Source organism: Mus caroli, chromosome 10, assembly GCF_900094665.2.
Source record: "Mus caroli chromosome 10, CAROLI_EIJ_v1.1, whole genome shotgun sequence".
In the NCBI taxonomy this organism is placed as follows: domain Eukaryota; kingdom Metazoa; phylum Chordata; class Mammalia; order Rodentia; family Muridae; genus Mus; species Mus caroli.
In genome coordinates this window covers 71,952,661-71,975,559 of record NC_034579.1, presented here as the reverse complement: position 1 = coordinate 71,975,559, position 22,899 = coordinate 71,952,661, and the positions used below count along the sequence as shown (strand labels likewise).

Here is a 22,899-nt window from a genome sequence, read left to right as displayed (position 1 = left end):
CCTCCAGAGCCCTGTACCACCAAGGACCACCCCAAGTAGGGAGAGGTTTTGCAAACCCCTGCCTCCTGGCGTGCAGAGGCTGAGATGGTACCCTGCCTACCACCAGGCTCATCCCAGCGACACTGTACCCTGGGCGCATCATCCTGTCTTTGGACTTCATCATGTTCTGTCTCCGTCTCATGCACATCTTCACTATTAGCAAGACACTGGGGCCCAAGATAATCATCGTGAAGCGGATGGTGAGGGCACAAGGGAGGGGCTGACTTGGGAGGGGCTGGAGCCCATGGCCACTGTGAGGGAAGCTGAGAACTGTGCTCATCATGAAGGATGTAGGAAGGGGTGGAGTTTACTGCTTGTACTGTGTCTTGGCTCTGCCTCATCCCCAGAATGTACGAACATCCCTCATACTGTTTTCTGAATGCCACCTCCTCCAGGCTGCCTTCCATGTTTCTCACTTCACAGTCCCAACATGGACCCCACTGCTGTTCAGAATGCAAGCCCTTTATTCTTTGGGTTAACATTGATCCCACTCCATGTCTTGGGGTACACCCTATGAAGATGTCAGTGTGCTTTGTGGGGTTGCATGGAGGCCCTGGGATGCTCCCCAGCATCTTGCATCCATATCCGGGTGATAGTGGGGAGAGGCCATCCAAGGTGCAACCTGTTGTTTCACTCTCTGCAGATGAAGGACGTCTTCTTCTTCCTCTTTCTCCTGGCGGTGTGGGTGGTGTCCTTCGGCGTGGCTAAGCAGGCCATTCTCATACACAACGAGAGCCGCGTGGACTGGATCTTCCGTGGGGTTGTCTATCACTCTTACCTGACCATCTTTGGGCAGATCCCAACCTACATTGACGGTAGGAGCCAGCTTGTGGGCATCTAAGGGGCAAGAAGAATAGAGATGGAGACGGGGATCCCCCTAGGACTCTCTCAGAGATGGGGTTCATTTCCAGCCAGCTGTGTGGCTTTCTAAGGACTGGGAAAGTCTGGGGCTCCATTGGGTCAGCTTGCCTTGGATGTTGATGGTCCCCAACAGAGAGTGAAGGTACCTGCATTTCCCCATCAACGAGGAGTGTGTGACCAAGAACTTAAGCTATGCTGGAGACATATGGGCGCAGCTGACTGTCACCCTGTCCCCCTTTCCCTCACCCCACTATAGTCAGAAATTACTTCTTACTCTCTGACACAAAGATGACTTTCATGTGTGTGTGTGTGTGTGTGTGTGTGTATGTATATGTGTGTACCTTTGCCTGTATGTGAGCCTGTGTGTGCATGTACATGTATGAGTGTATGTATGTGAGCATGTGTGTGTGTGTGTATGTGTATGTGCACACCTGTGTGAGTGCATGTGTGTAAGCGTGTATGTATGTGTGGTTGCCAGAGGACAACGTCAGGTGTCATTTCGTAGGAGCCACCCATTTTGTTTGTTTGGTTTTCACTTTTTCCTTAATTTCTATTTTACGTGTATGAGTGTGTTTGAGTGCTCACTGTGTAACTGTAGCATCCATGTGGGTATTGGGAATCGAACCCGGCTCCTCTGGAAGGACTCTTAACCATTGAGCCATCTTTCCAGGCCCTCATTTTTTTTTGAGACAGGATCTCTCAGTGGTCTGGAACTTGCCTCGTAGGCTAAACTGACTGAGCAGAGTCCCAGGGATCCACCGGTCTCCTCCTTGGCACTGGTCTTGAAAGTGTGAGGCATAACATCTGTTTTTTAACAAGTTCTCACACCGTGAGGGAAACATTTTACTCTTTCCTAGTCAATATGCATGTTGTTTTGTTGTTATTTTTTACATGTATATGAGAATACCAGATTACATTACAGATGGCTGTGAGCCATTCTGTGCTAGCTGGGAACTGAACTCAGGACCTCGAAAAGAGCAGTCAGTGCTCTTAACCGCTGAGCCATCTCTCCAACCCCCACTGTTGTTCTTTTTAACCGACATCCTTCAGGTAGACTTCCCACATCACAGCTACCCACAGTAGGTCCACACATGACACATGAGTGGTGTCTTACCAAAGCTAGCTTCAGACCCCACCCCATCAACAGCTGCTGCCATCCTCCCTCAGTCCTACAACCCCCACCCCCCACCCCATCATCTATACATTTACTCTCTAGGACATGTCACACATTCTAGAGCTAAGGTGGCATGAAGTTGGCTGTGTCTGGCTTTGTCACCTGTGTCATGTTCAGGGTTCCCAGGAGTGGGGTGGAGCGAAAGGAATTAGCACTTCACCCCACTTTATCAATACATTGTATTTTTCTGCATGGATGGAGCACCTTTTAGTTATCTGTAAGCTGGGAGCACTTGTGTTCCATCTGGGTTTTGGCTACTGTGGCTGCCGCTGGTGTGAACTTACATCTGTGCTCCCGTGTAGGTGTGTTTAACTCTGTGAACATGCCAAACTATTTCCACAGAGGGTACGTGCTTCAGTTTTTTTGTGCTCACACTTGTGAATGTCAGGTGGGTGTGGGCGGTGTCTTCCTGTGGATTTGATTGACATTTCTCTAATGGCTTCTGTGGACGTATTTCCACGTGCTTACTTTCTGGACCATTTGTGGAACTTCTTAGGGGAAATATCCATTTCTATCTGGTGCTCATTTTCCCTCTTCCATTATATTTTTTTATTATTGAGCTTTTAAGACTTTTATTGTTGAGCCAGTGTGCAGCACTTTCTGTTATGACAGGGCTGGTCTTTCTATTTTATTTATGAAAAGACAACTTTCTTTGAAGCATAGAATTTTAATGAGGTGTGGCTTGACTTTTAAAAATCACTCAGGCCTCTTGATCACAGTGGAGAAGACACTGCCGAACCCAAGACTCAAAAGGTTCTGCTTGCCTTGTGAGGGTTTATAGCTTCTGATCGTTCCTTTGGCCTCCGTCCCTTTTGCAAAGGCTAGCGTTCAGCCCTGCCCCATCGGTGACACTGTCCTGGCCCCCTTGGCAGCCACAGATCTGCTTTATCTACACATGTTTGTGTGTGAGATAAGGGTTGCTCTTGTATTTTCCTTTGTAATTTTGTATGTATTGGTGTTTTGTTTGCATGTATATATCTATGCATTACGGGTATGCTTAGTGCCCGGGGAGGCCAGAAGAAGGCACCAGATCCCCTGGAAATGGAGTTAGAGAGAGTTGTGGCTGCCATGTGGATGCTGGGAACTGAACCCAGACCCTCTGGAAGAGGATCCAATGTCTTCAGCCCTTATTTGTTTGTTTGTTTGTTTGTTTGTTTGTTTGTTTGTTTTTAAATGCATGGTCCTGAAACTGTCAGTGACTCCCCTGCCTCTGCTTCCCCAATACTGGCACTCTATATATCACCAGGATTCATAAGGGTCACTCTTTCCCATGAGGATGTCCCTTGTCCCAGCAGCACTAGCTGACAAGCATCTCCCACTGAGTTATCCTGGCTCTCTGTCAAAGTCTGCAGCTATTAAGTTCATTCTTGGGTATGGTCTTTTTAATGGTTTTGCTGTTATTTTCTTTCTTTTTCCTTTTTTTAAAATTCCTATTATTTTTCAGATTTAGTTAATTTTTAATGCGTATGTATGTTGTGTATCCGTATGAGGGTATGTGTGTGTATATGACAGTAATGCCCGCAGTATCTGATCCTCAGGCTCTGGAGTTACAGCTGTTGAGCGCCCCTTGGAGTGGGTACTGGGAACTGCACTTGGTTTCCCTGGCAGGGCCGTTATGTAATCGTACCTGCTGAGCTGCCTCTGTAGCCCCCGATTATTTCTTTTAAAATCATTTCCTTCTAACTAAATTTCTCAGGATCAGGATCCATACACTAATGACTATAGCCATGAGAAATGCCTTGGGAGAGAGACGGGTGGATCCCGGGGTGCAGTGTGCCAATCTGCAAGACAGCTCTGGCTCCAGGCTCCCCTAAACAACCCATTGCCTGTTTGAAGATATCCTAGTATAAATGGTCCTATTCTCAGGCTTTGGACCCTAATCAGACACCCAGCCCTTAATTCCTGGGATGCAAGTGTCCAAGCCTGTGGGGACCCTCAGTGACCCAATGGCCAGGGTCCCTGGCAGCCAGTTCCCAGAGACTGACTGCATGTTTTTTGGTTGCCCTGGTAACTCACTGCATGTTTTTTTGGTTGCCCAAAGGTGTGAATTTCAGCATGGACCAGTGCAGCCCCAATGGCACGGACCCCTACAAGCCCAAGTGTCCTGAGAGTGACTGGACGGGGCAGGCGCCCGCCTTCCCCGAGTGGCTGACTGTCACCCTGCTCTGCCTCTACCTGCTCTTTGCCAACATCCTGCTGCTTAACCTGCTCATAGCCATGTTCAAGTGAGTGTGGGCTCCTGTGTAGGGCAGGGCTCTCCTGGGCTGGTGTGTACACAGGCAGCCACATGACAACCTGATATGTGTGTATGTGTGTGGCCGTGGCCAGCATGTCATCCTGTCTGTGTCACCATTCCTAAGGGCCCAGAAGCCCTTGTCTGTACTATTAATAATTTAAAATAAATCCCAGTGTGGGGTTACTACCCGCCTCAATGGTTTATGTTCCCAAATAAAAGACAGACATAGCTTTTATTATTATTATTTTTTAAAGATTTCTTTATTTGTTATATGTAAGTACACTGTAGTTGTCTTTAGACACCCCAGAAAAGGGTATCAGATCTCATTACGGATGGTTGTGAGCCACCTTGTGGTTGCTGGGATTCGAACTCAGGACCTTCAGAAAAGTAGTCAGTGCTCTTAACTGTTGAGCCATCTTTCCAGCCTCCCCCACCCCTCATATTTTAATATGCCTTAGGCAGCACAATAGCTGGGCAACTGTCTACCTTCCATGATGTTAGAATCTACCTCCCGCTGATAATTCCGAGTTATTGCTTACTGATTTCTACATTCCATCTTGGCTGCTCTTGACCCAATTGAGCAGCCATGTTCTCTTGGCCCCTTTCCAAGGCGTCTCTGCTTCTTTCTTCTGCACACTCATCAGGCATGGAGTCTCTCCTTCCTCTCTTCCCCCTGGAGAAGCCTGGGGACCCTAAATCCTGCCTCTGTCTCTCCTCCCTAGCTAGTGGCTGCTGGCATCTTTATTTACCAATCAGAATTAACTGGGGGGCAGGTTCTCAGAAGCTGTGCAGCAGACACTCTCATGCAAATAGTTTTGGGGACCCAATTAGCATCAAAATATAAGCAGCTACACTGGTCCACTGACTTGCGCCCTAAAACCTTCTCCTACTCTGCTGGGGATCAGCTTAGCCATGGAAGGTCCAACCTGCCCACAGCTAATTAAACCCTTGAGCCCTTGACCCTTCTGTCTCAGCAGACAGGTTCTGGGTGGCTGGGAGCTTGGGAAGTCTCATTGTTATGGTGTGCACTGTTCATTCTTTTCTTAGCAGCTGAGTTTGGGGTCTGCCCCTTCTGTTTTAGAGTATTCTGAACATTAAGAATCACCTGTGCTATCTGAGATCAGGGTAAGGGGTCTGGGTAGGGAGTGGGGAGGACTCTGTCCCTTAGGCAGGAAAAGCCATCTGACAAAGTGGTACATGTCCCTTCCCTTGCTCCTGGGTCTCCATGTCAGACTTGGGTACCTGAAGTATCTGTGACATCATCTTCTGCTTGTCCAAACCACTAGATACACACATTAGCTCTGTCTAGCCCCTCCCCGATGCTTATTCCTGAATACAAATCTAAAACTCCCGTGCTTTCCTGTTCCTCACCGGCTTCCCAGATGCTGGCTGCCTCTCAGCGTTTGGCGTGCTTTCTGCTCACCTGCCTCTGCTCTTCCAGGCTGGACTGCTGTGTCCCACAAACATTCTGATACATGCACTTCTGCCTCCCACCAGCTACACCTTCCAGGAGGTGCAGGAACACACAGACCAGATCTGGAAATTCCAGCGCCACGACCTGATCGAGGAGTACCATGGCCGGCCCCCGGCCCCTCCCCCACTCATCCTCCTCAGCCACCTGCAGCTCCTGATCAAGAGGATTGTCCTGAAGATCCCTGCCAAGAGGCATAAGCAGCTCAGTGAGTCCCCTTGTCCCCACACTGCAGTCCCACCATCCTGAGTATGGACGCTAATTGGCTCCCTACAAAATGTTTGCATGAGAGCATCTGGGAACCTGCCCTCAGTTAATTCTGATTGTTAAATAAAGATTGCCAGCAGACAATAGTTGGGGAGGGAAGATGGAGGCAGGATTTAGGGTTCCCAAAGCCCTGGACAGTCAGTAGGCATGCTAAGCTCTCATGTTGGGCTGTCCCTGCCTCTGGAATGAGTCAGTAGCTCCCTGGGCCTGGAGATGGATGGGGTAATAGACTCTTTCCATGGGGCCCTGGGTGAGTTATGGGGTCCCTGTTAACCCTATCCTGTCTCCAGAGAACAAGCTGGAGAAGAACGAGGAGACAGCCCTCCTGTCTTGGGAACTGTACCTGAAGGAGAACTACCTGCAGAACCAGCAGTACCAGCAGAAACAGCGTCCAGAGCAGAAAATCCAGGACATCAGTGAGAAGTACAGAGGCCGAGAGTCCCCCCAACCCCTTGGGAGGGCACCCTTAAAGCCATGCCCTGCAGCTCTAAAGCGTTCTAAGTGTGGCCCCATGGGGGAGGGCTCATGCTCAACTTGTGGGAGAGAAAATAGACAAGCAAGTAGGGCACCTGATTGCGATGATGAAAGTGGAGATGGTGCAGATGATGATGGTGATGGTGATGGTGACAATTATAGTACTGATGATGGTAGGGGTGGTAATGGTGACGGTGTTGATGTGACATGGTGAGGGCGGTCTTAGTGCTGGAGGTCATGGTGACTATAGTGTTGGTGATGGTGATAATGTTAGAAGTGGTGGTGTTAAGATTGATGGTTCCGTTTCTGATGGTGCTGGTAGTTATGATGACAATGACGGTAACACTGAGAAACCTCAATGAACCAGCTGTCGACCACAGCCCCTTCTACCTACTATGGTGGGAGAATTAGATAAGGATGTGCTGATTGCTTGAGTTTGGGTGCAGTGACATCCTTGGGTGTTATCCTTGGAACACCCTCTGCCGAGAACAGTCTTCGACTCACTGTTGCTGCATTAAAGAGTCTGCCCTGCTTCCACACTCTCTTACCTTAAGTCATTCTGAAGGATGGCTGGCAGGTTGCCTGGTGTGTGGGTTGACTGTTTTGTGAGTGAATAGTTTGGCGAGTCTGCCTCAGGTTCCTTTGCGGTTTATTGGTGGAGTTGGAGGTAAGCAAGCCCACTGGTTGACCAATGTATCAACTGATTGCTTGAGATTGGTACTGATTACAGTAACTGTGATAAAAACACCATGACCCAGGCAACTTAGAGAAGAAAGAGTTTATTTTGATTTACAGGTCCAGATGGTTAGAGTCCATAATAGTGGGAACAGCATAGCAGTGGGTGGCAGGTGTTTCAACAGGAGAACAAAGTGAAGAGCTCACATTTTGAATGCTTAGCACAAAGCAGAGAGAACAAATCTCAAAGTCCACCTGTGATATACTTCCTCTAGCAAGAATGGACCACCTAACCCCTTTCCAGACAGGGCCATCTACTGGGAATCAAACATTCAAATGCCAAGACTTGGGGAAGAACAGTTCTTATTCGAACCACCACAGTGGGATAGGGTAGTATCCAGCTGTCCCTCCATGAGCTTCCTGAAAGCAGGGACAGAATCCTACAGGGTCCCCACAGTCATGGGCCCCCATCAAAAGCTCAGAGTCTGGCAGAAAGTTAGTGAATGCTGTGAAGTTCTTGAGCTATGGATCCTGGCCTGGGCTGGCTGACAGCAAGCTGGGCTGTTGTGTTTTTTGCTGACACTACATTCTCATTATATAGTTAAACCAATAGCAGATCAACACCTGCCTGCATTCCTGCAAGCCTGCATGCCTGCCTATCTGCCTGTCTGTCTGCCTGCCTGTCTGTCTGCCTGCATGCATGCATGCATGCATGCATGTCTGCCTGCCTGCCTGCCTGTCTGTCTGCATGCCTGCATGCATGTCTGTATGCCTGCCTGCCTGTCTGTCTGCCTGCATGTCTGCCTGTCTGTCTGCATGCCTGCCTGCCTGCCTGCCTGTCTGCCTGTCTGCCTGTCTGCCTGTCTGCATGCCTGCCTGTCTGCCTGCCTGCATGTATGCAAGCTCACTTGCCTCCCTAGTTTTGCCCTGGGATTCCTCCACTTCCTCCCACTTGCAGTGCATGCATGCAGACCCTGGCACCTTGTGGTCTCTCAGGACCTGCTGTCACCTGCATTTGATTTTGAACAATAGTTGTGCCCAGATACTGGGCTGGGTGGTATCCAGGGAGCTTCTGAAGTGGGAATTATGTGTGGATGCTCGGTCAGCAGGACGATCTTGAGGTTGGGTCAGTAGGGTCAGCATGAAGGTTCTGATAGGCACAGCGTCAAGGACTTGCTGTTGACTGAGAACATGACCTGCATCTTAGGAGGTGTTGGTTGCTTCATCTTTGCCATTGAGGGGACAGAAGAAGAAGAGGCCAGTGCTTGCTGCTGGTAAACAGCACACCCTGGATTTGAGAGCCTGTCCTGATTTTGTGTTCTCTTGCCTCAGGGAACTAGGCTGGCCCTGAAGAAGTCAATCACATGAGCCTTCTCAGCCCTTATCCCAGACTTTTCTCCTTGTCTGAGGCTCAGAATGGATCTGATGTTCAGTTTCCAGCCTAGGGCCCAGAGTGGGAATAATATCTAGCATGCTAAGACATACCATCTCAGAATCTCTGCTTATTGTCTAGAAATCTATGCATTCAATAGGCAAGTGCTGTGAAGCACAGAGAGACAGGGGAAATGATGAACAAGTGGTCCCTGAGACCTGGTGAGGACCCTGGCCTGGTCATTTTCTTTCTGGGGACACTGAGAGGGATCCAAGGCTGAGGGAGATACCATTGATCCCAGCCCCTCACCCCCAGAGCATGGCTGGAAGTTTTGGGGCTTCTGCCAATCTCGACAATTACCCTGTGTCACTGTGACTAAACTGTGGAATTCCAAACATGCTACAAACATCACCCTTGCATGTTTGTAAGGTTGTCTTGGGGGAAAAAAGGGGGGCAAGGGTACCAGAGTGTCTTTTGTGGACTGAAACAACCCAGTGCATGGGAAAGCAGACGCCAGCACACACAGTGTGGTCCTTCGCTTCCCTTCCCTGGCTGGCTGTTTAAATTGGGTCACATCCCAGAAACACTGAACAGATATCACCACGCAGCTCACTTTATTACAAAAGGATATTGCTAGCAGTTGGCACTGCAAGTGGGAGGAAGTGGAGGAATCCCTGGGCAAAACTAGGGAGGCAAGTGAGCTTGCATACATGCAGGCAGGCTGACAGGCAGGCATGCAGACAGGCAGGCATGCAGACAGGCAGGCAGATAGGCAGACAGGCAGATAGACAGATAGACATGCAGACAGACAGGCAGACATGCAGGCAGACAGACAGGCAGGCAGGCATATAGACATGCATGCAGGCATGCAGACAGACAGACAGGCAGGCAGGCAGGCAGGCAGACATGCATGCATGCAGGCAGAAAGACAGGCATGCAGACAGACAGGCAGATAGGCAGGCATGCAGGCTTGCAGGAATGAAGGCAGGTGTTGATCTGCTATTGGTTTAACTATATAACACAGTTGGCCATGGAGGGGAATGGAGTTTCTGGTTCAAACTAAACAACCTGTGCATCACCTGCACCAGCCCAGCTGTCCCCAAAAGCCTTGTCATCTAAGGTAGCTTTCAGAGCTCATGGCCCAACACCAAGAGGCAAGCACAGACAAGTGGGTTGCTGTGAATGCCATTCCCCATACCCCACAGCTGACACCTCTGATGGCTCATTGGGTTAGGCCACATGAGCCTGGGTTGTCTGAGTGATGGGACAATTTTATTTTACGTTACAGATGTGTGTCATAGATACTTTTCAATTACAAGAGACAGTATTGAAGTGAGAGCCGGGAGGATGCCACGTCTGGGCTTCTGGGTTTGGGTGGGGTTGTCTGGAATTGTGGTCTCATTTGTCTATCTGTCTTCTTTCAGAGTGGACACCATGGTGGATCTGCTGGACATGGACCAGGTGAAGAGGTCAGGTTCCACGGAGCAGAGGCTGGCCTCCCTGGAGGAACAGGTAAGTAGGTAGGAAGTCAGGGCCTTGTGGGACATTTTGTGTTGTGGTATGGTGACACTGAGACCAAGCACTTTGGGAAAAGATGCAGGAATGGATATTTGTAAGAGGAAGGGGCAAAAGGCAGAGGAGGGAGGGAGAGAGAGGAGAGAGGTGGAAGAGAGTGAGAGAAAGAGAGACAGAGACACATATACACAAACACACATACACACACACACATACACACACACACATACATACATACTCACACATACACACACAGAAAGAGTCAGAGACACACACAAAACACATACATACATACATACATACATACATACATACATACATACATAGAGAGAGAGAGAGAGAAAGAGACAGAGACACACACAGACACACAGAGAGAGAGAGAGAGAGAGAGAGAAGAGAGAGAGAGNGAGAGAGAGAGAGAGAGAGAGAGAGAGAGAGAGAGAGAGAGAGATGAGAGAGGTGGAAGAGAGTGAGAGAAAGAGAGATAAAGAAAGAAAAATCTTCTACTCAAGCCTTCTAACATTGGGCTTCCCCGGATTTGAATTGTGAGGCTCTCGTATTCGGTACACGTCCCTGGTGGTCTTGGAGTGCATGGCTCCTCTCTCCACTTGAGACCACTGGGGCCAGAAGCTCAACCCCCAAGTTCTCTTCCAAGGCTGCATGGCCCATCAGGATGCCTGGGTCACTTGGGGGATTGAGACCAGACCTCCAGGCCATAAGCCACATGCAACATGGATCACAGGAGGCCAACCTAGTCTTCCCTGGGACATGCCATCCAGGTGACTCAGGTGACCAGAGCTTTGCACTGGATCGTGACAACCCTGAAGGACAGCGGCTTTGGCTCAGGGGCAGGTGAGCTGACCCTGGGTGAGTATTTGGTCTCTTAGGAGCTGTCTCCAAAGGTCTGAGTGGTTCTGGGTCTGGAGGATGGGCTTAGAGGAGAGGCAGCTATAGGGGTTTCACTGAAGGAGGACTATGGCTGGAGCTGTCCCTGTGCCCTAGCGGGCAGCCCTCACCTCCTCCTGTGAGCTGAGCAGGTGTCTCCTGGCTTGAGCAGGTTCCTGGGCTCCTGGGGGCAGCATGCCATGTCTCCCTGATCTCCTTTATATATCTTGCTGCAAAGTTGGTAGCAAGGAACAGCTCTGGGTGACTGAAGCTATCAATCACATCAATCAAGACATAGAAACGTAAGCCCATTTCCCTGAATGCTCAGCCAGTAAGGACATGGACATGAATGGTCGTGGTTTTCGTAAGGTGAGGCTAGCCCCTAGGGAATAAACTTGCCCCCATTAATTGGACAGGCCCTGTAGCAGCTGGTGATATTAACCAACTATTGAGATATCTAAGTGTGACTTTAGCGGCAGGTATCTGGTAGGGGATGGTGACCTTTGTCCTTCCATGGCTGAGATCCCTGGAGTGGCAAGCAGGGTGTTGGGACTGTCACTCAAACTTGTGACTGTTTCTAGCACCCCAAAGGGCCTTTGATGAGCCAGATGCCGAGCTGAGTATCAGGAGGAAAGTAGAGGAACCAGGAGATGGTTACCACGTGAGCGCCCGGCATCTCCTCTATCCCAATGCCCGAATCATGCGCTTCCCCGTGCCTAACGAGAAGGTGCCTTGGGAGGTGAGTTTCTCTCTCTTATGCAGGCCATATCGGAAGGTGTTAGTCTCTTGGGGAGGAGAAGAGGTCCTCCCGAGTTCATGGTAGCCTCCACCCACTCTATCCTCTCTGGTCATCTGAACACTTGACAGCTGAGGAAACTAAATGAGGCAGGCATGCAGACAAATCACACGGGCTGCATGGCCAAACTGTGGAAGGGGCCAGCGGGGTGAGGGACGGTGGCCTTACAGAGTCATGGCTCAGGGATGCTCCTGAAGCTTCTCATGTGCTCCAGATGTCCTGGCCCTGCCATCTCACCCACCCCTCCTTGTTCTTGACACTTCCGTACCCAGTGAGCAACTATCACTCCCTTTTGAATGCCCGGCACGAGAGAGAGACCTCTATTCAGGGACAGGGATGCTGGCACCCGCAAGTTCACCTGCTTGTGGGCTTGAGGTTCCCATGTAGCCCCCGATCCATCCTGGGAAAGGTTCACACCATCCACGCTTGGGTCATGCTTGGGCTGGTCCCACGGGAGTGTTCATCTGGAGTCTCGTCCTCAACTCTACCAGGACTGGGAGATACCCAGGCACACTGGGCAAGGGAATTTGGTCCCGGTTGGCTGGTGGCCTCGTATGAAGCTGCTCTTGGGCCCATTTGTAGCCCTCAGGCCTAGCTCGCTTGGGAGTGGGATGGAACCCTGAGGAAGCTCACTTGCTGTCTTGCAGGCGGAGTTTCTGATCTACGATCCCCCCTTTTACACTGCTGAGAAGGATGTGGCTCTCACAGACCCCGTGGGAGAGTGAGTGGCCCCTTCCTCCACAGGGAGTGCATGCAGACTTCACATGGGGCAGGCCCAGGCAGGTTCTGCCTCATCTGGGAACTCCAGAGCAGCTCTTCCTGTCCTGGATACAACTCATCCTGACAATGGGCATGAGCAATGGACAGAGACCCCTCTCAAGGGAAAGGCCTGGGTGACTGTAGTTGAGCCACCAATGGAGGCCGAGCCCCTGTCCCTCTGTGTTACTCTGCCATAACCTCCCTCCGACAGGGGCATCTCCTTTTGCTTGTTCCCAGCACGGCAGAACCTCTGTCTAAGATCAGTTACAACGTCGTGGATGGACCGACGGACCGTCGCAGCTTCCATGGAGTCTACGTGGTCGAGTATGGGTTCCCTTTGTGAGTATGCTGAACCTCAGCTGGCATCAGCAATGGGGCGCATTTCTCTCTGAGAGAGCTGACTTCTCTTTCTGGCAAAAGCAAACGAGAAAAGGAAACTCAGTGTGTGCCGTTCCCTCAGAGTCTGCTTTCTCAGAGCCTTTTCCTGGAAGGTCCCTGGATCCACTCCAGCAGTGTCCCAAGAGCATGGGTCTGTTGGAACCTGGGGGCTTCAACTTATGGTCGGAAACCCAGGGAGCATAGTCAAGTCTGAAGAGAGCACTCTGGCTCTAGAGCATGTTGTAAAAAATATTTTAAAAATCCTGCCATGGGGTTCCTTCCCTCCTTTGACCATTTATGTTCCTGGATGAAAGACACATACACAGAGCCTTTCTATTTTTAAATATACCTTACTCAGCACAATAGCTGGGCAACTGCCTAACCTCCACACTGTTAGAATCAGCCTCCTATCGATAACCTCATTATTACTTTCTGTGTTCCATCTTGGCGGATCTTAACCCAATTGGGCAGCCCTCTGGGCCACATTCTCTTGGTCCAGAGCCAAGATGATTCTTCTTACTTCACCCTCCCATTGCCCTCCTGTCTCCCTTACCCTGCTCCTCCTCCTCAGGAAACCTAACCCCACCCCCACCCCCACCTATGTCTATTCTCTGCAGCTATTGGCGCTAGCAATTTTTATTTATTTTATTTTTTTTTTAAAGATTTATTTATTTATTATATGTAAGTACACTGTAGCTGTCTTCAGACACTCCAGAAGAGGGCGCCAGATCTCGTTACGGATGGTTGTGAGCCACCATGTGGTTGCTGGGATTTGAACTCTGGACCTTCGGAAGAGCAGTCGGGTGCTCTTACCCACTGAGCCATCTCACCAGCCCAGCAATTTTTATTTACCAATCAGAATTAAATGGGGGTGGACTCTCTCCTCTCTGGGGCAAAAAATTTGGGAGGATGCAAATTAGCATTAGAATACAAGCCCCCCCACTACAAGAGTGTGGGACTGGTGGGCCCACATTAGCGATGGTAACCTTGCCCAGCAACTATGATGGGCCAACAACGCAAGTACCCATAAATACCCATAAATACCACTGTGCTTCCAGATGGGGTGTAGCCAGCAGGGAGAGCAGTGGAGCAGAGGATGCCAAGGGGCCTGTGGGAAAGGGAAGGCAGGCATTTAGGAAAATATTCTGGAACAGTGAGTGGGCTACTGTCCCTGGAACCAGAGGTTGTATACAGTGGCAGCAGTGGAGGGGTGGCCTGAAATAGACCAGGGCTCTAGTCTGCATGTTTGCATGATGGGGCCATGATGACTGGGGCAAAGACGGCTTAGGAAGCAATGTCAGTTGCGGGGTGAGAGACAGGGAGGAAGAGCAACACTCAGGTGATTGGCACATACCTGCTGTCATGACAACTGTGTGGAAACATGAGCAGGAAGGACGGGAGAGGACTTTGGTCTCTCTGGATCACTCTACATTTGAGGCAGGGTCTCTCCATGAGGCTGAAGCTTAGCAGTTGGTTAGGCTGGCTGTCAATCATCCTCCTGTCTCTGCCACCCCTGAGATTACAGGTGTGTGCTTTTATGCTCACTTTTATTTTTTATTTTTTTAAACATGAATCCCGAGGATTTGAACTCAGACCTTACACTTGCATGGCTAACACTTTTCCTACTGAGTCTTTGTTCAACCCCAATTATTATTATTATTTTTTTTTGTAATCACATACGTATGTAGTTAGGACTTGCATACTGTTGTTTTCTTTTTCTTTTTCTTTTTCTTTTTAATTGTATTTCCTAGATATAGCTTCCATCTGTGAAATGATTGTCTTCGTCTGTTTTATGTTGCTCATAATAGAATACCAAAGTCTAAGTAGGTTATGAAAGAAAAAAAAAAAAAGAACGTTGATTCTGGCTCAAGGTCAGGGACTCACATCCAGCAATGCCTTCTTGCTGATGGAGGCAGAGGAGGTGCAGGATGTCACATGGCTAGGATAGTCTGGAAGGGCAGTCACCTCCTGAAGACCCCACCGGACCCCAACGCTCCACAGAGCTCATGGTGTATTGGGGAGCTTTGGTAGGGACAAGCGAGGGTTATAATGAAACATTGTCTTCTTTTCTTCTACAAAGTAGTGTTTGAAGTTAAGCCTTCTTACTGGATCACACAGTTGGAGGTAGTGGGGGATGTGCAAGGCAGAGGAGATGCTGGGCCAGTCAGCTCTCCATCATTATGAAAGACTCAGGATAACCAGCAGAGAAACCGAGAATTATCAGTGTAGCCTCAGTTTGAAAGCTTTTAGTTCAGACTCAAGGCGGCCCTGGTGACTCTGTGGGAAGAAAACCCCACCATGGCAGAGTGTGTAGAGTGGAGAGAGCTGCTCACCTCCAGGCTGAGAAGCAAAGGGGGAAGAGGAAGCTGGGGTTCTTCAAAGGGTATCCTGATAACCCAAATCTCCCATCAGGCCTAGACTCCACCTCCCAAAGGCTCCATGCCAGGACCAACCCATCGGGTGGTATGGGGACTCTAGGAACTCAGCTGAGCAGTGGGGGATGGGAAGGGAGGGAGGGTCACAGAGGACACTAGCAATACTGAAGGAAGCAGAGCCTGTCCATAGGGCGAGTCTCGCTCGCTGGCAGATGTGGAGCCGGGAGCCGGGAGAGTCATATATGGAGGAGACCGCTTGTCCTGTGGTAGCACCGGGGTGCGTCTCTCTTTGTTTTGCATCAAAGTCATGAAAACCGTCAGTTCTCAGTCCCGATTTAGAATGGAGTCTGGTGGTGAGAGAGGGGTCCTGGCTCAATGAGAGGTCTGCAGTTAATACTCTGTGCTCCCAGAACACAGTGAGTCCATGTAGCCACAACCTGGTTCCTTCAGCCTGGCTTTCAAGTGCAGCCACCCATCGTTGGTGACCGCAACCACCAGACATAGATCTCTGGGTGTTTGACCCTACTTGTGGAGGAGGGCTGGCCATGGTGGTTGCACACAGACTAGAAGCCCTGGCTTTGCTCTGTGAAGAGCCTTGTGGGGCCAGGACAGGTTGTCGGGAGCTGGCATACAATCTCTGCTATGCCCATTGTGACTTGGCTCCACCCATCCAATGTCCCTGGTCTTAACCTCCCAGTCAGATGCAGTGGCTAAGTGAACCCTTTCTAACCTAGGAACCCCATGGGCCGCACAGGGTTGCGTGGTCGTGGGAGCCTCAGCTGGTTCGGTCCCAACCACACTCTGCAGCCAGTTGTCACCCGGTAAGCACCATGTCTGCTATCTGCACTTTGGCTCCAAAGATGCTCCTCCCACCCGCGTGAGTTCCAAGGGCCTGGGGGATGGCCTTTGTACTTGGTATCTCATGAAGCCTGTGGGAAAACATACGCTGCATCCCACCCTCTCTGAGAAAGCCTAGGCTACCCCCTTTCCCCTGGAAGCTGCCTAAGTTTTTGGGAGTAGTCCCTTACCCATACTAGGGGCTGATAAAAATGGTGTTTAGAGCCTCTACTAAAGAGAAGAAGTTACAGAAATTACACACACACAAAGCAAAGCCTACCCACAATCCCACAGGAATGTTAAAGTTTGGAAGGTTTCCTACCAGAGAATATGTGCACATTCACACTCTCACACAGCCTTGCATGTACCCCTCAAACCTCATGATGTCTCCAACCCTGGGTCCCGCCTACCTTCTCGGCGGATGCTGATTGGCTGCACTTGGGGAAATGCTCTGGGGGTCCTAGCCCCGGTTGTATGGAGCCCAACAAGGCACTGGGCTCTCCTGGCAGTGCCAGTGACCTGGGTCAAACTGGAGAGGGACTGTATCCCTGTGGCTTCTGTCTCCGTTCTGCCTGGGAACTGGGGGGTTAAGAAAAAAGATGGTGGGTGGGTGGTGGGGTAGAGTGAGGAACATGGCGGGGAAGGGGGTGGTTGGAGGTGGAGGTTGAGGGTGTGGGGGAGGTGGCAGAGGGTTTGATGCTGCTTCCAGACCCAGCCAGTCCTCGCCAAGTGCTCTGCCCAAGGCCACCTGTGGCCGTGCAGGTGTAAGTGGGTCCCCTGCATAGGTGGAAGAGGAACCAGGGTGGAGCCATCTGCCGGAAGAGTGTCAGGAAGATGCTGGAGGTGCTAGTGATGAAGCTGCCTCGCTCTGAGCACTGGGCCTTGCCTGGGGTAAGCAAGGCATCTTCTCTGTCTGTCCCACTCACTCACTGTCTGACGACAGCAGCTCGCAGTCACGCAGTCACTGGCAGAGACAGTGACAGTCTCCGCCTCCTGTGGCCCTGGATGAGTTAATGTGGCCCAGTGCCTCTTTGGAGCTCCCTCCCTGGCTTCCTCATAAGCTCACGTTCTGGTGTGTTCTAGGCCAGGCTCTCTGGGATGTTGGAGGGGATAACTCAATACAGGGATAACCCACAGTGGCTCAGATGTGGACTGCTTATCCTGCTCCAGACTCTGAGTTGAGCCCTGATAGCAGAAGGGTATTGTTTAAGGGGTGTTGCATACGTCTTGGGCTTGGCAACAGCAGCTGGCTGTAGGGCTCAACTTGAGAGGGCACCTTTCAAGTTGGTAATGACAGAATTGGGATGCAGAGGCCCAGGCTGTTCATGCCGGTATGAATCCACATTGCTCATTTTCTCCATCAGTTTATCCTGCCTGCCCCTCCTCCCACCCACCACCAGGCCCGGCTTAGGGCAGGGGTCAGAACTTGTCCTGCTAGGAGAGATCAAGTACAGCCTGGGATGTCCCTCCTCTGCCCCTACTCCCTGAGCCTGTGGTCTTCCCAAATTCAACAACAAGCTGTCCTCCTGAAGACCTCTGTCTGTGGCCATGGCTCAGTGGCTGCTTTGGGAGGAACACATGTCCCTGAAGTGTGGCATGGGCAGTAGTGTCAGCCGGGGTCTTCAGGCTAGAGAGGTTGCAGGGCCAGGGCAGCATCCAGGTCTTCTGATGTTCAAAGCTTAGTGGCAGGAACCAGGTCGAGGGGACTGGGGACAGCAACCAATGAAGGTATTGCACCTGTCCCTCTCTGATGCCAAAGACAGTGAGAGGTGGTGACAGGGCTCATTGGCCTTCATGGAGTCATTGTGGCTACCCTTGCTCTACTTTAGCCCCATACCTTGCTCAGGCTGTGGGCTGCTAAGGCGGATGGTGTTCTGGACAGTGTCACTCAGCCAGCAAGCTGACTCCGAACTGACAGACACTGCCGCCTTCAGCCTTCCTCCCGACTGGCTGGCTGCCTACACTAGGCAGGTGGCCAGAGGTGATGGGCTCCTGGGATCCAGCTTGCAGGCCTTGCTGACTAGTCTCCACTTCCTCTCTGCTCAGGGCTCTCGGGAGCCAGGGGAGATGCTACCACGGAAGCTGAAACGGGTCCTCCGGCAGGAGTTCTGGGTGGCCTTTGAGACCTTGCTGGTGCAAGGTACAGAGGTAGGGTCTGTTCCTTATTCAGTGAACCCTATATGTTGGGCTCCTGTGCTGAGGGTCTGCTCCCTATGCAGTGAGCCTGGTACGTTGAGCCCCTGTGTGATACCGTCCTGGATCCTTAGACAGGGATCTGCTTCTTACTTCCTTATAGGACTGTCCACCCTCCCTAGCCAGACTTGGCTGCTCTCAGTACACAGACATGCATCTCTATGACTACTTTTTCATAGCATCTGAAACACTGTATTTAAGTCCAGATTTACAAATGCACCTCTTTTGTTAGGACTATCTGCGGATATAATGTAACCAATTTCAATAGTTCTGGGGCTAGGGGGTGTAGTCCAGCTGTTCTGTATCTTAGAAGGAAACAAAGTGGTGGCTGGTGACTCCTGTTGTTACCTGGAAGCTCGGAGATTTTAGATGATATCCTTAGCACACTGCCTCAGTGGACACCGCTGCCTCCTCTCTGACAATTTGCAAAATAATTTCTGTTTTTACTGGAGAAAAATTCACATAGTGTGAGTCTGGAGTCCCCTGTGGCTAAACACAGACACACCCAGAAACAGAACTGGGATGTCTACACCGCCATGCTCTTTGAGAGAGTCTCTTCCCCTGGAGGCTGAGTTTCCAGGGATCATTCCTTTAACCGACTGGGGGCTGACAGAAACGTTGTCTAGAATGAGCAAGTTCCTTAGATTTATACTCTTCTCACACGCTGTGGCCACTGTTCATATCTAGTTCCAACATGGGTCACCAAAAAGAAGACTTCTGCCTTTATGTCTGGAATGGTTGTTTTGAACTCTCATTTTGAATGGGGTTGTATAGCAGTGGCCTCTGCTGTCTGGGTTCTCCCTGAGGAGCATCTTTGAAGATGAAGCCTCTGGATACCCAGCGTAGGCAGGAGGGTCCTATGTTTGACTTGTGCCAGAGGTCAGCAGTGGGGTCAGGAAGCTGCAGGGCCTGAGACTGGTCAGGGAGAAAACATGTACTGGGGAGTCTCAAGCAGGCGCGGGTCAGGGGCTGAACAGGATAGCCAGCCATGTTCAGATCCTGCCCCAGGAAGCCCTCCTTCCACGTGGATCTGAGTTCCTCTATAGTGGGCTTGGGAAACCAGGGCTCCATCACTGGACCAGCTAGCTCACCCCTGCTGTGGCCTCCAGGTATACAAAGGGTACGTGGATGACCCAAGGAACACAGACAATGCCTGGATCGAGACAGTGGCTGTCAGCATCCATTTCCAGGACCAGAATGATATGGAGCTGAAGAGGCTGGAAGAGGTACGAGTCCCAGCATCTAGAGCAGGACGCACGGTGAAATGCTCCAGACATTTCAGGGACTTCTCAGTAGGGGTTGCTCTGGGGTCTTGAGACAGAGCTGCCCATGGCTGGGGAGGCTAGCTGGCAGATTCACATCCTGAATAGACTGAAGGGTACCAGGGAGAGGCCAGAGAACCGCACTAAAAGCCGAAGAGTGGCCCTGGACCTGGGTTGTTTAGTGAGTTGGGTATATTAGTGAGTCATTTTTTCTGTGTATTCGTTATATTGCTATGACCAAATACTTGAGAAAAAACAACTTAAGGGAGAATCTATCTTGGCTCACAGTTGATCCTGACTGGACAGTCACTCCAGCAGGGGCAGGAAGCAGCTGGTCACATCGCGTCTGCAGTCAGGAAGGAGGCATGAACGCGGAAGCTCAGCTCAATGTCTCCTTACATATCCCACAGCCTCGTTTCGGGGAACCGTGGCACCCACATTCAGAAGTGGGTCTTCCTTTGATACTTAATCCAGTCTAGATATCCTCTCATAGGCTCATACGGAGATTTGTCTCCAAGGTGAGATTCTAGATCCTGACGCATTGATGGTCAATATTAACCACCTCAAAAGGACTGGAGGACCATGTCCAGAGAGGGGCTGGCATAGCCTTCTCCATTCTCTGTACCCTCTTTATGGGACATATGTCCACGGGCGCTCAGAGCAGATCTTCATACTGCTGATATAAAACTAGGGTGGGAAAGTACCACTCTGTGAAATCCGGGTCATCCTGGCAGAACAAAGGCCTCTGAGTAAGGTCACACCTCTCCGTTTGCTCGGGTCTAGAGGGTTGGCTCAGGCACCCGGAGCGGGCAACACTATGTCATACAGTGAGCTAGCCATGGGTGAGATACAATATTGCAGGCTGCATTGGCTCCTGCAACCTGAGAATTCAAGGCACTGGGTAGACACAGGCTGTTTGTCCTTGCAGAACCTGCACACTCATGATCCGAAGGAGTTGACCCGTGACCTGAAGCTGTCTACTGAATGGCAGGTGGTAGATCGGCGGATCCCTCTGTATGCGAACCACAAGACCATCCTCCAGAAGGTGGCCTCACTGTTTGGAGCTCACTTCTGACTGTGGCTTCTGGGCCACAATGGCCTCCCAAGACTTGGACTGCTGTCTTGGGCTGGATGGCTGGTTGGGGTACTGGGTTGGGGTGGGTGGTAGGTTGTAGGGCTGGGTTGGGTGACCACAGGGATCTTAATAAGTCCCCAGAGGTGCTGTCTTGAAAGCCACTTCTGCCACAACAGGAAGGTCACAGCATAAGGACAGAAGTGTATTCAGTGGCTCCTGCTACCTATGTCCTCAAGTGCCATGCCTTGACTAGGGTTTATGGGGCCCTGACCAGCAAGATGCTGCCACTACCCATAAGCCTGGCTGGAAGTGCTCTCTCTGGGACAGGCACTTCCCCCTGGAGGGACCTCTGTCCTCATTGTGGGAGACTTCTGTCCTAGGCATAAGGTAGATAGAGGCTGTGCCTCCTTCAGGAAGAGACACTGTCCTTATAACTTCTGGTCAGTGCTGAGTCACAGGTATTGAGGGAGGAGGGCTTGGGGCTGGCATCACTGTCATCCCTAGACTTTAGAAGTGCTCTTCTGAAGACTCTCAGGCAGGAGGATACCCTCCCTCAGCGCTAGCTGACTTGCTGGTCACAGAAAGTACTGGAAGAAGACAACGGGGCATCCTGTCATGGCTTCTAAGAGGAAAGTAAAATCAAGAATGATAGGCTTTCTCTGACAGGGTGGTGACTCAGGGATTGGTACTGTGGCTAGGAGATGAACTCTGTAGCCGAGGTGGGGGTGGGGATGAGCAATACGGGGCTTTAATGGGACAGGACAATGAAGAACATGTATGATCAATCTATCTAAAAATGAATCTTGGAAAAGTTCAGGACTCAACTGGGGTCACTGAGAATAAAGTTCTGTGGTGTCTGGGGTCTGTCCTGAACTGCTGGAGGTCACCTGGTTTCCCAGACAGTAGGTGTCCCTGGTTCCCAGAAAAGGGACACCTAGATGCCCCTAGGGAGGTGGTCTGATTGGCGTCTTCTGACAAGCAACAAAGGGGTCTCTGGGAATGGAGAGGTAGCCCAGTGAACGCTGCTGAGCGGATCCATGGAAGCTGGAGGGCACGGTCCTAGACTGTCTTTTCTCCAGTTCAGGCTTCAAAACAATGCAGAGAGCCAGGAATTCTGGACGATCCAGGAATACCTGGAGATCCAAGAATCCCGGGAGATCTAAGATTTCTGGGAGAAACAAGGATTATAGTGGCACAGAGGAGGTCGTCTGGCTCAAACTGTTGAAGAAAAAAAAAAAAGGATCTAAAAAGCAACCGGCTCTGCTCTGGCTGGCCTGGCAGCTCCTTGTCCACACTATGTCATGCGATTAAGTCACTGCATGCGTCAATATCATGATGGTGCACAGATGGGGGTGGGGTGAGCACGTGGGAGCAAAACAAACCAATCTTATGCCCACCAGCTGAGAGATGCACTGAGAGATGCACTGAGTCATGGTTTCCTGCAAGGGCACCTCTGCAGTGACTGGAGACACCCCTATTCCAATTCAGTTCCACCTCCTGAAGGTCCCACCACCTTCCAGAAGCACCGTGTCAGGGGTGAAGCCTCCAACATTCAAGGTATGAACCCATGCCTAGTCCAAGAAGGCAGACAAGGAAACAAAGACATGCTGAGAGATTGCTTAAGAGCTCCTCTGCTTCCAGGTCATCCTTTAACCAAGCCAGTGATGCCAGGAGACACCACAGTTCTAACAGCTACGGTCTGGCCCTCATGCTGACCCGCTCTCTCTGGATTTCTCCTGGCTGTCATTTGTCTTAGGAGCTCATTATACTGATGCAGGCTGGTTGACACTGACTTCTTAGCTTCCCCCACCTGCAGCAGGACCTCAGACTTCTGCTGTCTGTAGCGACCTTTTCAGTGTTGAGCATCCTGTGTATTCAGTTCCAGTGTGTCTGCTGCCTTCCCACAGCTGCGTGGACTTGCTGGACAGGACATTTTTAGTGGCATTTTAAAAGGTGTGTTACAGTTTTCCCCTTACACAGCTGGCTCCCAAATAATTGAGACTGGGCTATTACATTTATTTTACAGCTGTGAGGGCACAATAACTGAGCAGTTATTACTCTATTTTAATCTATGCTAATCTGGCTACCTCCCAGGCAAAATCCCTGTGCTACTTGCATTTTATGGTTTTCTCTGCTTTAAGTGTTTTCTCATCAACTATCCTGGGCCCACTTTCTCTTTTCTCTCTTCTCTCCTCTCCTCTCCTCTTCTCTTCTCTCTTTCCTTCCTCCTCCTCTTCCTCTTCCCTCCCCTCCCC

At 50.7% G+C, this 22,899-nt stretch overlaps 1 protein-coding gene and 2 non-coding genes across 5 annotated transcripts in view; all 3 read left to right on the top strand.

Annotated features, from left to right (window-relative positions):
- The window catches only part of Trpm2 (transient receptor potential cation channel subfamily M member 2), a 61,230-nt gene extending 39,713 nt beyond the window's left edge, over positions 1–21,517 (top strand). For 2 of the 3 annotated variants that reach the window (XM_029482913.1, XM_029482914.1), the window contains 15 exons: positions 107–239; positions 683–854; positions 4,116–4,299; positions 5,808–5,989; positions 6,339–6,471; positions 9,994–10,081; positions 10,864–10,936; positions 11,551–11,708; positions 12,413–12,486; positions 12,762–12,863; positions 16,012–16,098; positions 16,900–17,005; positions 18,161–18,262; positions 19,417–19,533; positions 20,498–20,705. In XM_029482913.1, coding sequence (XP_029338773.1) covers positions 107–239; positions 683–854; positions 4,116–4,299; positions 5,808–5,989; positions 6,339–6,471; positions 9,994–10,081; positions 10,864–10,936; positions 11,551–11,708; positions 12,413–12,486; positions 12,762–12,863; positions 16,012–16,098; positions 16,900–17,005; positions 18,161–18,262; positions 19,417–19,533; positions 20,498–20,644 — 1,858 coding nt within the window. In that variant the 3' untranslated portion in view covers positions 20,645–20,705. Of the gene's footprint in view, positions 1–106; positions 240–682; positions 855–4,115; positions 4,300–5,807; positions 5,990–6,338; positions 6,472–9,993; positions 10,082–10,863; positions 10,952–11,550; positions 11,709–12,412; positions 12,487–12,761; positions 12,864–16,011; positions 16,099–16,899; positions 17,006–18,160; positions 18,263–19,416; positions 19,534–20,497 lie in introns of all 3 variants that reach the window. The other variant, XM_029482915.1, reaches the window with a different exon arrangement.
- Positions 16,959–17,012, top strand: LOC115032201. The gene has a single exon (XR_003837858.1). It is a non-coding gene; the product is annotated as a Z6 small nucleolar RNA (small nucleolar RNA).
- On the top strand, positions 18,129–18,204 carry LOC115032202. The gene has a single exon (XR_003837859.1). It is a non-coding gene; the product is annotated as a Z6 small nucleolar RNA (small nucleolar RNA).
- Positions 21,518–22,899: the final 1,382 nt, after the last annotated feature.